Below are 16,191 nucleotides of genomic sequence, written 5' to 3' on the forward strand. Positions count from 1 at the left end.
CAGAATTCTTGAGTATTTTAAAAGTGTCATCTCCCAAATTTGAAACAATACAATTTTAAATCAAAACATTGGAGGTGGTATAAGTAAGAGGATAAACACAAAATGAGCAACATGTCACCATTGGGTCCTGTTGTAATAATAATTATAATAATGATCCTTGCATTTGATACAGTGCCTTATCACGTCTTCACGACGTCTCAAAGTGCTTCACAGAATATACTGTAAAGTGAATTGACTGTATCTTTTGTGGGCAAAACACGGCAGCCAATTGCGCATACAGTATCCCACAAACAGCTGTGCATTGAGTGACCGCATTTTTTTTTCATGATCACAAAGGTGATTTAAACACCGGAACGTCAGCCTGAAACAGAGAGCTAGGATCAGAGAGCCAAATGAGACCAGGCTCTCTTCGCTTATCTTTCAACTAAAGCCAGTACAGATGTATCTTTTTTTCTATTAACTCTGGGTTTGTGTGTGTGAGTTCTCTATATGTGTGAGTTTATTACTTCTGGGCTTGTGTGTGTGTTCTGTATATGTGTGAGTGACTATCAACTCTGGGCTGTAATACTGTTTCCGTATGGTTTGAAGAAGGTTTAAGTCCATGATAGTGGTTTGAGTCCATGATAGAAAATATACAGTGGCAAATAATGATCATATTTTCCAGATGTTGTTGATTTTCTTCATTCATTCAAGAGACAAGTCCGACAACACAAATCTTTCAGCAGCTTCTTTTCACAAAGCTTGTTTAATTTTATCATCTTACAGAAGACAAGATCAGCTGGAAATTGAAGTTAAAAAAAGTTAGTTACAGTCTTAAATACTAGAATAGTAGAACTTTCAAAGGAAACCGTCTTGGCTCATCACCTCTGTGCTATGCTTGCTCCCAATTACAGCAATTTATTCTCTATTATTCAACCTCTTCTTTCCCCACTTCCTTTCAAACCTTTATTCTTCAAATGTATATAATTTCTTCATCGTTCTCTATGATGTCTTTTGGTCAAGGACTAAAATATACAGTTTTGTCCACAAAACACACAGTCAATCCACTTTACAGTATATCCTTTGAAACACTTTCAGATGTCGCAATGACGCCATTTCAAATGCAAAGATTATTTATTATTATTTAGTATTATATGAAATGCACGTGTCACAGGGAGAAGATAGAAGGGGGAAAGCAAATAAGGGAAATGTTGAGTGGTGATTATGTATCTTTACTTACCATTGAAACATGTGCTGTTTGAAAAACATATGCCATTTATCACAACGTGACCTTCTCTGCATGTTATACAAGTTTTTCCAGGACCTCCACACCTAAGGCAAAACTCTGCACATCTGTTCAGAAAAAAAGGTAAAAAATCAATTAAAACCAGACAAGTACTTTTATTCCATTACAAACACAACTTCTTTTGGTGTGAAAACTAAATATCAATACTGTTAAAAACAAAACCTGCAACAGTCATCGATAATAACCAGCAGGCAAGAGTCACTCTTACAGCTTCTCACAGTTCAGTTTGAAGGAATTAAAGAGGGGTTCTGACAGGTTAGAAAGAATTACATGTGATGTGCTGTTATTCAACAAACGCGACAGAGCCAACCTGCAAACTGCAGATTTTCACAAGTTCATAAGAGAGGATCAGAAAAACATGGTCCTTCAGTCCCTTGGATCTCAGAATCTTCACGCTACCTCACTCCTGTGACATAGAGTCGGCCTCACCCTTCTGCCCTGGTTGTTAATTACCCTTTGGGTGAAGAAATATTTCCTTGTGTCCTTTCTTGCCCTTTGCAAGTCTAAAATTGTGCCCTCTTGTTTCTGTGATCTCATTGCACCTGACATAAATGGAAAAACAATGGAATTAACCATTACCTGTTTGAAAATAACCTAATGAGTGTCAGCAAGCTATTTGACTTTGGAGATAACACAGACAGTGCCTGATCCCATTTTCACTTGTCATTTGTAGAGATGCAGGATCCAAGGTGGGGGAAGGAAATAGACACCGATCACAAGTGAGAACTTTGGCTGATTTAACCCTTTTCTAGTTCAGGGGTGCTGTGTTCAATTACAGTGCCCACAACATTGTTCCATCTGAGATCAATTGACTAAGCAAAGACCGGGGATTGAACCTGCGATCTTCATGATTCATATGGCTCAGTTCCACTCTTTGCAATGGCTTTGCAACCTGAGCAAACATAAATCCAACCAGTCAGACAAACGTAGACGTGAAGAATGTTCTTATCCGTAGAATAATTACACAGTGAATATACAGTGTCGGAATAGAAAATTATATAGGAAAAAAACACATACTGCACCTTTTGCAAACTCTGAAATGCAACCCATGCACATTTTGGGGATAAAAGCCTTCATTGCAAGTTGAAACACATTCTTGATCTTGCAGAACAGAATCGCTCTGACAATTGATACATCCGAGAGGTCCAGGTCCTGAGAATTTAAGTGAGAGTAACACAAATTTCTCCTGATATTTGTGGATATAAAACTAGCAAATGTTTGTCCTAAGATGATTTGAAGGCAGAATAATGTGATACCACACACATGAAGCCAACAGGTCTCCCATAATGAATGCTATGTTGTATCTCTTTCACTGTTGCACAAAGGTTCATTAGTGCAATATTCTCCATTTATATTTTATACAGTAAGTTGTTACTGTTCCAACACATCCACAAAGTCAAAGTTGTCATTGCAGAAGTGTGCATTAGACAATACAAATATGTGCTTAGCAAGTGCAGGGATTAATTTCGAAACGGGATTCGAATGATGTAACATTAAAAAAATCACAATAACTCACCCAAGCAAAAGAGACAGTCAGCGCAAGAGTCACATTGCATTTCTTCCATGTTTAAGTAAGTCCCAATGTCACATTCTGGTGCACAGAGACTTCCCAGTAAACTGAAAGGACATCCAGCTTTTTAACCAGCATTTTAACCATTTCATTTTAATATATCCACATACTGTATTTGAATGGATTTCTTACCCTACACCTTTTATGTTGACATAGATTAGTGGATGCAGCCTTAATCAATGTGTCAAACAACTATGCCATCAAGAGATGATAACGCCTTAATTTGTTTTTGAAAATAAACGCTCAATTCTAAAAATTAGAATATTAAAAAAAATCTTAAAATCTATTGAACTGATACTCAACCCTCCCATGAACACTGAAGAAAATAAAGACTATTCACAAGTGTACAAATTAGCCCAAAACTATGAAGCCGTTTCATAATTTTTTAAGCCATTTTGAATCCAAATTCTCTGAAATTATCTTTTACAAAGATGCTCGCACACCTTTTTTTCAATAAACTTAATTTTGAATGACCTTCCAACAGTTGCATCTGTTTTTATATTTAAAAAAATCATTTTATGACTTTGCCGTACCTGAACCCTTCTCTGCAGACTGTGCAGTTCTCTGCACTTTCAGTACACTCCGCGCAGTTTTCTGGACAATTCTGACACCTTCGTTCAACTTTGAAAGAAGATTTGTCAAGTATTACACGCTGATAGTTTGCACTTGACAAGATTACTTACACTTCATACACTGCCATGTATCTCAAAATGTCTCATACTGCATCACAAATTAATTACTTTGAAATATATTGACTGATGTTCTGTAGGCAAACATGGCAGCATTTAATCTATGCCAATATGCTTTGCAAGTGCATTAGATTGAAAGCATAGAAACAACAGCTTGCATTGGGTACAATTATACCTGGGACTAGATTTACTCTATTGATACAGCATTTCAGAATGTGCAGAATTTAGCAAATTGCTGAATTCAGTTTCAATTTTAATACTGTTTTTCTGTACAGTAGTTCTAAAAGAAATTTACTGAAAACCAACTCAGAATGAAAGACTGTATCTTGTGAACACTCTAAAATGCTGTGTTAATAGAGTAAATCTAGACCCAGGTCGAGTTTCTATCAAATATTGCCTTTCGTGTGGTTAAACATCTCAAAGCCATTTACAGAGATGGTGTACCAAAGTGCCTGAGGAAGATAGAGGTTGTTGCTGGGGGCGGTGGGATGGGAGGTGGTGACTGAAGGCATAGGTAGGATTTCAGAAAGCTTTTGAAAGCAGACAGGGAGGATGCAAAGCAGAAGGATACAAAGAGAGAGTTCTGAAGAAGCAGACAGTTTAGAAACTACTGACGAATAAGAAATGTGAATTCTTTATAGAGTTTATCCTTAAGCTTAAGGAAACATCAATAAACCAAAAGAATGCAGAAAACATACTTTCATCGGTAAAAAAGCCAGACGGACAAGAGAGCTGGCATATGTCCAGTTCCTCGTAATAGAAATATCCCCTTTTACATAAATGGCAATCACTCTGATTCTTGCCAACACATGTTTCACATGTCCTATCACATGAAAGGCATCTTCCTGCTCGACTGTCTGCGTAAAATCCTATTGGGCAGATTTGCACACAATTCCTACACAAAGATGACAGGTGGGAGGAATTACACAATGCTACTCGTTAAAAACAATCAGAACAGACACCAAAGACAAAATATACAGTCAATTCACTTTACAGTATATTCTGTAAAGCGCTTTGAGACGTCTCAACAATGTAATAAGGTACTATTTCAAACGCAAGCATTATTATTATTTCAGTTGGAGCATCCTCTGAATACCGAACAATAGCGCTGAATTTATTTACCTGTTAGATCCTGTAGTCCCCAGGCTTAAATTAACACAATTTAAACAGTTATCTGCCTCAGGGCCATCACATGCCAGTTGATCACATTCTGCATGACAGGGCCCTGAACAAAAATAAAGATAGATAAGGCACTATAGCCAATGCATAATTATGCATTATTATTATTATAGTTTTTTGTGTCTGTATGTGAGGGTGGAAGGAAATCATCTCATTAAATCAAGTGTTTTGCACAGTAAATCAAGCAAAGCAAGCAAGCTTGTGATTTTGTGTTACAGAGTTAAGACATCCTCAAATATCAATAAAAAATAACTGTTGAAGACAAAGCCGGTCTACTTTTCGGAGATTCAGTAATATTCAAATTTTGCATAGATTTGGATTTTGTGGAGCGAAGAGTTATTGAAGAGAAAATTTGTGTTTAGTGCACAATTCAGCTCAGCATCATTCAAGTAAGTCAATATAATTTACACTCATCTGTAGCCAAATCACAAGAGTACAACAGACAACATCAATTGTAGGGAAAACTGAAATTTAATTTCAAACTATTTATGTCAAGTACCAGTTTAAATAAATATTTGTTGTGGTCAGCCTGATGTCTGGCACATACAGAAACAAATCTCCAAAGCTTCAGAGTATCCAAACCAAGCTACAGTAAACCTCACATAAATTGTATCAGTTGGGACCATACATTTAATCTGATTTAGGCAAAGTATGAGTTATGTGAAACTTTTGTACATTATAAGAAATTGGACGGGACTTGGGCAGATGTATGACTTAGGCGATTATACGATTTACTGTCCTGGGAGTTCCGCATATTCATGGTTTACATTTGTCTGGAGTGGAGTGTGAACTCTCACTTAATCTCAGAAAGTATTACAGTAAAATTCGCAAAAGTATGATTTGTATTAATCATATAATCGCTTTAGTCATTCATCTGACTAAGTTCCAATCAATTTCCAAGTTGTCAAGAGCCAAGGCTTGGGGACCCCAGAGTGTGCATTAAAGTACCGCTGGAGCTTAACCAGCTAAAACCGTGCAGCCTGCCATTTAGGGCTTTAACTTGTTGTGTTACCACCAACAACAACAACAACTTGCGCGTATATAACGCCCTCCACGCAGGGCAGCGTCTCAGAGTGCTTAACAGTGGTGGGAGCCAAGGGAAAAGATTCCCTAAATTCACTTGCCGAAACATTAGACAGATAGCCTACCGGCGTAACCCCTTTCCTCTTCTCCCACCTGGGGAACATTCTGATGTTCATTTTCTGCATTTGGATAGTAAGGATGCTCTGCTGTCCCATGGAATAATAACTTGAATTTTTTTAGTTTTCCTGAAAGTGCAAAATTTCAGTCTGAAAAATAGTTATTGTGATATGAGATTACAAACTGCAAAACAATCAACGGACATGCCTGGCAATCTTCTATAGAAAAACATTAGTCTACATTTCTCTTGTGTATAGAAGCTATTCATATTTATATGAAAGTGACAATTTTTACCTATTGATTCTGAAGGGCGCAGATGGATCGCTGTATCATAAATTTCCAAAGTCCATTCACCTTCAACTCTCTCTCCCCAACAATGGACGGTCATAAACTCCCAGTTTAAGAAACCGTCCATTGAATTGTCAAAATATCTGGAAAAGAAGTGTAGTCAAACTGAGGCCACAGATATAGCATTTAAGCATATTTGTTTCTTGGCAACAGAATGTAAGGCGATGCCTCAAGTTAATTAGGCGGGCAGAGTCAGGGACGTCTGAGATTAATCTCCAGAAAAAAAGGGAAATAAATTGGGCATTTCCTTCCTGACAGCTGACACACCATCTACAACAAAATGAAGTTTCTAAAAAAAAGTCAATTCTTTTTAGAAAGTGATTATTGTTAGCAATGTTGCCAACCTAAACTAAAGCATTAAAACGTCATTTTATCCATTTAGTATTCAGCAAAGCATGACATCAATATTTTCTTTGGGCTTTGTGTGAAAAACTGGATACTTTATATAAACAGACCCATTATTATTTAAATGAAAAAGTGCTACAAAAGATGAATGTAATATACTAGTTACAAACACTAACAGAAACTTCAAACGCTGCTTGTCCAGGTTTAAATAAAGCAAAACAAATGCAAGTTGCTTAGCATTAAACTGCAATTCTAAATATTTCCTGATAACAGCAATATTCTTCCATTCCACATGTACTTTGCCAATCCTAAAATAACATCTCCAAAGCTCTAAACAATACCAAAAAAAAGGGTTACAAGAAGAAACTCCAGCACTGAATCTCGATAATTGTTGTAATATAATTTTAAAAAAACATTTAACTAGTTCCACTATGTCTTACCTGCTAGAAAGGAGCTGTGACTTTGTTCCAGAGGGCGAAATCAAACTTATTTGCAGATTGCCACGCTTCGGATGAGAAAGTGTGATTTGAACGACGACATGCTCCAAATGTTTCACCCACTGATCAGAGTGATTTGAACATCCATCCGTGCTAATTACAACCCGAAGGAGCTGATTAGGTCGGATAAACCTGTGTAAAGAGAGTTTGGGAAAATGTATTTATTACTAGGATGAGGTACCTGGATTAGAAGGAGGGGCTACAGAGGCTGGGAATGCTCAGAATAGGGAAGAGAAGATGGCACTATCTAAAATGCTATCAATATAAGTTACGGAGTTTACCTTTTTTTAAAGGAACTAATAATACTATAAGAATACTTGCATTTGATATAGCACTTTTTACATTGGGAGGGCATCTCAATGCGCTTCACAGGGTTTCACTGCATTTTGTAGGCGATTGTGGCAGCCAATTTGCCCACAGGAATCACCCACAAAAAATGAGAGCAGAATGGAAAGAAAACAATGAAAAGTGGGGTTAAAATCTCCTTTCTCCTCATCCATAACAGGCTTGCTTCATTGCCACTTGTTTCTTGATGTTAGAAGAGTGTGTTGAGGTTGCTGAGATTGGAATAATCTTTACCTAACTTGACGATTAGATGTCTTTCGGCAGACATGGTGTGTGGGCACTGTTCTCCAGTTCTCTGCTTCTATTACCATAGCTTCAGCATCCACCAAACCAAAGCCATACAAATGGCTCACTGAGGAGCAAAATATACTTTTAGCTGTAAAACTCAAATTCACTTGCAAACATAAATGCTGCATTTTCTTTTAAACTTGCAAAAAAATCATACATAGCTCAATCAGGTAGGCAGGTTTGATTGCCTAGGTGTTATGGCAGAATAGCAGGAAGTAACAGGCAACAACATTAAAACATTAATCAATTTATTTTTTTCAAAACTTAAAACCAATATTTAAAGTCTAATGTGGCTAGTAAAGGTGTGGAGTGTAGATTTGCTGGAACCAGTAGTGCATTCGAATAAAGGAAGACAAGAATCTTATGACAAAAAGAAAAGAGACAAGATAAATTTTTCCTTGTATATCTGGTCCATCTTTCATATAAAGCTAAGGTTTCCAAGTTATCTTAAAAAAAAGCTTTGCCACTAAATTGTCACAAATAATTCTTTGTCTGATTGCTTTATATCACATATATATGCGTCAGAATATTTTTGCCTACATTTGACTATAACCCATCGCCAACACTGTCCAGCCCTGACTGTGTTGCTGTGTTGATAGTACATGATAGATGGCCATCAGCAGCGAAATCCCACCCCCCTCCACCCCTACTGTTACTGATCTAATTTCACTGAAAGTACAATTACACACCTGATCTCAACACGTTTTTCAACTGTTAAGTGTTGTTAACAAATTCATATAAAAAAATTAAAAAGCCAATGNAAAAAAATCAGCATTTTTAAAAGTGCTACAATGTTGAATTCTGCTGATTTGTCAGACTTACCTTTGTGCCCAGCAGCATTCACCTTCCAGTCTGGAGCTTTCAAATGTACAGGACGAGCAGTCTTTACTAAAATATGCTGGACGTCTCTCCATGTAAGCAGTGGGCTGAAAATATTAGAATACACCTTTAGTGAATTCAAAATCCAATCAGAAAACATTAGTCAGTCTAAATATATCTGTCCTCTACTGCAGATCTTTACAGCATACATAATAATAATAATCCTTACATTTGGTACATTGTCTTTCACGTTAGGAGGACGTCCCAAAGGGCTTCACAAGATACACTGTAAAGTGGTGTGACTGTGTGTTTTGTGGAGGAACGTGTTTTATAGTTTTGTTCCACTTGCTGATAAAGCATGGAAGCATTGTTTGCATTATCAATAAAATAAACTGGCATAAAGAACATTAGGTTGCATAGGTAGAGCCTTGTGACACCAAGTCACATTAAGTTATAGATACAAAGATGTACAAAGAACTCTTACTTTGCTTCCAAAACCAAAGCAATGCATCCCGCCATCATAGGTGCGGAGACCGAGGTACCTGTGTGACCATCTGTACAGCCCTGCCGCAAGTCTGTTGTGACCTGTTGCAATAAAAAAGATGTTTACAGGCTTGTTTTGTTCATTTTTCATGCCAAAAACTTGCTCCACTTTACTTCCTTAACTGAAAGTTTATTTTCATTACTTGACCCATTGTTTATTTGTGTCATTTGGTTCTTGCCTGAAGATTATGCAAGGCACAAACATTGCATGATAGAATGCTGACTAGAAAGCATTTATAATGTGTAGTCATTCATTATACTTTTGTTCCCATGATTAATTTTATGCAACATAGGGGTATTTTCTGAAATATTGTCTCGCTCATGCACAAGTTCAATCTTAATGACTGATAATGCCATATACTAAGTATAGATTTATAGAGATATTTAAATAAAATCACAGGGCTCTAATAAAATGATTTCCAAATAAAAGGACTAATATTTTCAGTAGGTAAGGTTGAACTTAGCATGGGATACTTTTGCCCATTAGTATTTCCACTGGCAAATATGTATTTGAACTATTATAACAATTCTATAAATTATTCACATCTCTAAAGCTCACATTCTTATCATTGTTAAAAATATATATTTTTTAAAAATCTGATGTCGAATTCTCAAATAATCTCATACAATTTTTCGATCATAATATTCTCCGCTGCTGTAGGTAGTGGCAAGGGTGGATGCACATTCCTCAAGATACCAAGGCTTATTGCCTTTCTCTGTGGCACTGCTGATGGAAATAGTGTAGATGCTGTTGGTGTAACCATCACAAGAACAGTGGTCTCCTCGCCTACCGCCGTTTCCAGAAGCCCAGATAAAAATGGACCCCAATCCATTTCGTCCCTGTTTAAACAAAGACCATCAATTTCACATTAAACCCTGCACTATAAATAGCCAAACACATATTTCTAAAGGGAAAAGGAGAGTATGCTAAGACAATAGTATAAAAATTGATTATTTAGCCTAATGCAACATAAATTGGGAATTCTTTAACAACAACTTACATTTATGTAGTGCCCTTCACATGGGGTAAAGTCTTGGAACACTTTACAGTACTGTAGTTAATAGCAGTAGGATGACAGAATCAGAACAAATGAGTTTAGAACAGAAAACATCAAGTATTCATTTAGACAAGAAAGGGTAGTTGGGGTTATTTTAGAAAGAGCTTGAAGCTGTTATAGGAAGAATGTAGTGGAGTGATTTGATCAAGAAGAATAAAATCAAATGGGTCAAAAGGTTTCTCATCCCAACCTCTCTCGTAAACTATTATTTTGACAGGAGTGTTCACGAATGAAATGTTAGTGATAGTGATAGCCGCAAGCAAGTACAGAGATTGAAAATGCTCTTTTAGTTTACATTCACCTACCGTTCGGATGCCTCGCTCTAAGGCCTGCCTTGTTAACGCTCCTGGACCATCCACTGTTTTACCATCATCATCCGGTCCCCAGCTGGCGCTGTAAATGTCAATGTGATTCGGCCTGATGCTTAAGGACTGTGCTTCTGTAATATCAGTCACATATCCATCCAACATTCGAATGCCTCAAAACAGGAAATAATCATCAACTTATTTGTTTTAAATTAGTAAATAAATAAATTTATCCCCGTGATTGTATTGCCGTGTAATGAAGTTTCCAAGATGCTTTGCTAATATAGATACCAGGCTACACTGCAACAACATGGTGTGATCTAGCTAAGCCTCATCCTTCAGTTTTCTTAAAAAAAAATCTGTTCAAAATCTGGTTTAGCATAACAGGGAATCTCTCCATCAACAGAAAACTGAGATTAACACCAGTCTCTATTTGTCCTGGGATGGAGGCATTGAAGGGGACAAGGCACCAGGCCGCAGCCGAGTGTACACAGTGTACATGGGAAGGTTGCCAGGAGCGGTGGTTAAGGCCAGAACACTGGACTCATTTAAAAAGCAGACTGATTGTGTGATGGGAGGATGGGATGGTGGGTATTCTGAAAAGATGAGATCAGATGGGCTGATGGCCTCTTTATCCAAATCAATCTTGTTATCTTGTTAACACATGACATGACCAATCTATTGGAGGTTTTTGAAATCATCATTGATGCAGAAAGCATTAAGTAACAAATGCAATCAAGAGGATTATTACACTATTAAAACACACTTATCTTACCTCCTATATTTGCATTGTATGCTATACCCACAGCACAATGGGAATTATTAGCAATCGCTGCAACTTCCCCAGCACAGCGCGTTCCGTGTCTGTTTAAAATGCAATTAGTGCCACGGTTAATTTTTGCTTCTGATGTTCAAACAAAAAGAGAAAACCCAAGGAAACTTGGGAAAATCAGCTTTCAAAACAAAACTGAATTTTTGGATGGTTTCCCACAAAACTTGCACAAACTTAAATGTTAAGACAATGAGGAATTTTGCCCACAAAATACACAGTTGTTACATTTTACAGTGTATTCTGTGAAGTGCTTTCAGGTGTCCTCCCTGTACCAAATGTAAGGCTGATTATCATTATTTTTATCACTATCTTTCTGAGTGCATAGGGGGGGAAAAAAAGGTATACATTAAATAATATTATCATCTAATGAAAACTCACTTATTTTCATTGCTGACATCATATCGTGGAGTAGGATCATCGTCATTCCCATTGACATCATAACTTGCAAGAGGATCCTGAAGAGATAATAATCCATTGTTCCTAACTATAAATGATGCAGTTTTGAAGATGGAAAACATGTTTACCATTGGAGCCTGTTATAACATACAGATCCCGCTTTATAATGAGGTGTGCTTTAAAAATGGTCATCGGTCAGGACAGCCCTTCTTGGGCATTGGAGCAGAGATTTGCACCTTCAGATTTACACACAGTGTCCAGATTTGATCCAATGCTTTTGATGGGTTTGAACAATTAATCCCATCAAAAGCATATTGGTAACAATTAACAACAGTAGTCCTGTAGCTCAGTGGTTAGAGCACTCGCTTTGCCAGCGAGAGACCTGAGTTCAATTCCAGGCAGGGCGAACCCTTGGGCAAGTTTCCGTACTCCACGCGCCTAATAATAATCCCTCCAAAAAACCAAAAACAATAATAAATTGGTCATTTTCAATCCACGACTGTTTGTGGGACATTGCTATGCGCAATTGGCTGCCGCCCACAAATATACAGTCAATTCACTTTACAGTGTGTTCTGTGAAGCGCTTTGGGACGTCCTCCCGACGTGAAAAGCGCTACATCAAATGCAAGGATTATTATTATTATTATTATAATATGAGGGAAAATAAAGAATCAAGGGCTAGGAACAGGTTGTTAGTGAACACTGCACAGTAGGAAGATAGGATTGTAAGGCATTTTAGATGGTGAGTTCTGCTTCGATTCTGCACCAATTCTGATACTTTTGAAAACCCAAAATCAATAGGATCCATCTGCAACTACAGACATTGCCCAAGTTCAGAGTTAGCCATTTGTGGGACTTTGCAATGCGAAAAGTGGCTGTTGCATTCACCTACAAAATATTACACAGTCACTGCACTTTACAGTTAAGTGCTTTGAGGCATCCTCCCGACGTGAAATGTGAGAATTAATATCATTATTTTATACTTAATCAATTGTCAACTTTAATACTATTTAATGTCAAAGCAATACATGAGGAATACACACCATTGTTAAATTTACTTACATAATTCTGCATCAGATCTGGATGCATTCTCTCTATCCCGTCATCAAGAATAGTAACAACAACATTTCTCCCAGTATATCCTTTTTGCCATGCACCAAGAACATTCATTTCCGATCTGCATTTGTTTTTCTCTTCACAGTGCTTCAAGAGTATACAAAAAACAGACTGATTTATCCAATTAAACAAATAAAACATTGCAGTAAATTGTGTGCCCAAGTATAACAGGCAAATGCTCAGTAAAACCGATTGATCTTTACCACATGGTAAAATATTGATGTCCATTATATTTAATCATTGGGCTTTTATCATACAGGAATTAAAGTTTGCTTCCTTCTTTTAAAAAAAACCTGCTAGTGTAGTCTGCTGTAATCTGACATGATTTATAAATTTGGTGCTCTTATGGATGAAGTGTTTTTTTCTCTTAGAAACGGCTGATGAGACATGTTCAAGAAAACTTTATAACTGCATTGTGCTTTGCAGGCAACAAGATTGGTTAACCATACCGACTGTGCAATCTTAAACTGATCAACATCCGATCTCTTGTTTCAGATGAAGGAAATGAGGCATGTACAAAACATCCTGTGAACCAATGTACTCACAATATACCACATGCTTGACCATTCTGGATCAGTGAAGTGCAGACTGAAGTTCTTTTTTGCATGTCGTTTAACCCTTCGCTTGATTACTTGCTGTTCAACCCATTCTACCTGCACACATTTCAAACAGAAAGGTAGACAGGCTTCGTGTGGACTGGGATGGAACAGGCTTGATGGTTCAATTGGCAGTTTAAATACTCCAAGATGCTGCCTCGCGTGAAGGGCGCTATATAAATGCAAGTTGTTGTTACTGTTAGCATTCCACATTTTATTTTGTTCTTGTACCACTGTTTGTGGGACACTCACGTGCACAATTGGGCTGCCGAATGTTGCCCACAAATATACAGTCAATTCACTTTACAGTCTAGTCTGTGAAGCGCTTTGAGACGTCTCGAAGACGAGAAAAGTGCTATATCAAATGCAAGGATTATTATTATTATAGATTGGGTGCTTCTCCTAAGCCTACAGTATGCCCTTATTGCAAGGCTGCAATGTGGTCAACAACAATAGCAACAACAACTTGCATTTATATAGTGCCCCTCACGCAAGCGAAAGTCCCAGAGCGCTTAAGAACGGTAGCACATAAGAAATCCAGTGCATTTCCACTATATTACCATACAGCACAATCATCTTAAGCTGACGAGTGTTACCTTTGAATCCAGGTGAATAAAGGCATGTATACCCCTGCTGTAAACAGTGGACCTTTTAAAGGTTTTGCTGTGATGAAAATGGTAATGATCTTTCAAACTTCCGATCTGAAAGAGAGAAAAAAAAAGGTCAGTAACATAATCTCTACCGTCCTGCGATCAACCAGCCTCACAATAAGGTAACGGGCATTATTGCCTTAGCATTCTTCGTGCGTTTGTTAAAAAAACATCCCTTGACGCTGTGAATCACTGCATTGTGGATCAGAGGGAAAACAACCAAAACAGTCCAGCTTGAGCGGGTCTGATTGCTGGCAAGTACAGCTCTACAAATATACAGTCAATTCACTTTACAGTGTGTTCTGTGAAGCGCTTTGGGACGACCTCCCGACGTGAAAAGCGCTATATCAAATGCAAGGATTATTATTATTATTACATTGATAAAGCTCTGCCCATGGGGGGAATTAACAACAGGAGTCAAAACATACCCCAAAAGAAGAGATGGGATTTGCCAAGGGGAGGCGAGAGGTGCTCGTGAACTACAGAATTGCTCAAACAGGGACAAACCAGGCAAAAACAGGATGCTGGGTTACTTTGCCAAATCTGTTGGATTCACATCCCACCCCCAGGGGATCTGCTGGAGCCGGGAAAGACCCAGTTCTGGTCACTGTGACATTTAACAAAAACAAAATAACGAACCGGGCAGGATCAGAGGAAAATACAATTGGGGGGGAAAACTTTCAATTTCCCTGAAAGCTTAAAAAGCAGAGGGAGTGTGGGTGGGGGGTGGGGGTGGTGGTGGTGGGGGGGATCAACCCCTTTCAATTGGGAAAGGGAATCGATTCCCCTTTCATTCTTAAGAACCTCAATTCATCATTTGCAGGGTTTTTTTTGCACAACACACATTCAACACTCACAAACTGACACTCACAACACACACACTGACACTCAACACTCACACACTGACACTCACAACACACACTCACACTCACAACACACACACTGACACTCAAAACACTCACACACTGACACTCACAACACTCACACACTGACACTCACAACACTCACACACTGACACTCACAACACTCACACACTGACACTCACAACACACACACTGACACTCAACACTCACACACTGACACTTACAACACACACTCACACTAACACACACACTGACACTCAAAACACTCACACACTGACACTCACAACACACACTGACACTCACAACACACACACTGACACTCAACACTCACAGTCACACACTGACACTCACAACACACACTGACACTCACAACACACACACTGACAATCACACTCACAACACACACTGACACTCACAACACACACACTGACACTCACACTCACAACACAGACTGACACTCACAACACACACACTGACACTCACACTCACAACACACACTGACACTCACAACACTCACACACACAACACACCCACACACTGACACTCACACTCACACCACACACTCACACCCACACACTCACACTCACACCACACACTCACACCCACACACTCACACCACACACTCACACCCGGGAGAATCACGGTGCCAGCAGTCTCGGGACAGTGAGCTGCTTCGTTTCACGCGACGGGTTGGGAACAGTCCCGACAGACAACATGTCACCCCTCCCCCCCCACCCTCTCACCTGGCCCAGGTTCACGAAGCCGTACTTGGCGGCCAGTCGGTCTGCCTCCCCGCCGCCCCCGGACGGGATCCTCACGGCCCAATGGTTAGTGTAGAGCGGCCGCGGAGACAGACAGTCGCAGAGTGAGATGAGCAAAACCAGCGGAGCCGCCGCCACACCGCCCACCACCACCACCACCATGGCTTACACCAGCAGCCTCCTCCCAGCAGCCGCTTGGAGTGAGTGTGTGGGGGGGTGTGTGGGGGGGTGGGGGAGGGTCGGGGTGGTGCTGGGTTGGGGTTGGGGTTAAACAGCACAGAACATAGCACTGGATCCCAGTGGGAGGGAGAGAGGGAAGGAGAGAGGTTTGTTGCAATCACAGTTGGAAGTCAGCCCGGACTCTGCTCTGGGGGGAGCTCTGGGGGGCGGTGTGTGTGGGAGAGGGTGGGGGTGTGGGGGTGTGGGGTGGGAGCGGTGTGGGGGGGGGTGGTGTATGCACTTTGGGCCAAAGCTCATGGGCAAAGTGCGGGATTCTTTGCGAATGGGAAACCAGAAGTCAACTTCATCCCGAATTTCACCTCTCGATTTTTCCGGCTGCAGCAATC

At 39.3% G+C, this 16,191-nt stretch overlaps 1 protein-coding gene across 3 annotated transcripts; it reads right to left on the minus strand.

The window, feature by feature from the left end:
* Positions 1-283: 283 nt before the first annotated feature.
* Positions 284-15,812, minus strand: pcsk6 (proprotein convertase subtilisin/kexin type 6). 3 transcript variants are annotated; one of them, XM_042344110.1, is made up of 21 exons: positions 15,608-15,812; positions 13,948-14,052; positions 13,301-13,408; positions 12,702-12,842; positions 11,622-11,698; positions 11,187-11,275; positions 10,412-10,545; positions 9,676-9,888; positions 8,990-9,090; positions 8,509-8,612; positions 7,633-7,750; positions 6,997-7,185; positions 6,158-6,294; positions 5,872-5,991; positions 4,667-4,769; positions 4,243-4,439; positions 3,389-3,476; positions 2,802-2,902; positions 2,308-2,437; positions 1,220-1,332; positions 284-778 (listed from the first exon to the last, which is right to left on the minus strand). In XM_042344110.1, exons 1-21 carry the CDS (start codon positions 15,785-15,787, stop codon positions 681-683), a joined length of 2,646 nt encoding a protein of 881 aa, XP_042200044.1. In that variant the 5' UTR covers positions 15,788-15,812; the 3' UTR covers positions 284-680. The 3 variants fall into 3 exon arrangements, with proteins under 3 accessions (XP_042200044.1, XP_042200043.1, XP_042200046.1); XM_042344109.1 differs by having other exon boundaries at positions 10,412-10,584; XM_042344112.1 differs by lacking the exons at positions 284-778; positions 1,220-1,332 and adding an exon at positions 1,496-1,827 and having other exon boundaries at positions 10,412-10,584.
* Between the last annotated feature and the right edge of the window lie 379 nt (positions 15,813-16,191).

This window comes from Callorhinchus milii, unplaced genomic scaffold (genome assembly GCF_018977255.1).
Source record: "Callorhinchus milii isolate IMCB2004 unplaced genomic scaffold, IMCB_Cmil_1.0 Scaffold26, whole genome shotgun sequence".
Classification (NCBI taxonomy): Eukaryota; Metazoa; Chordata; class Chondrichthyes; order Chimaeriformes; family Callorhinchidae; genus Callorhinchus; species Callorhinchus milii.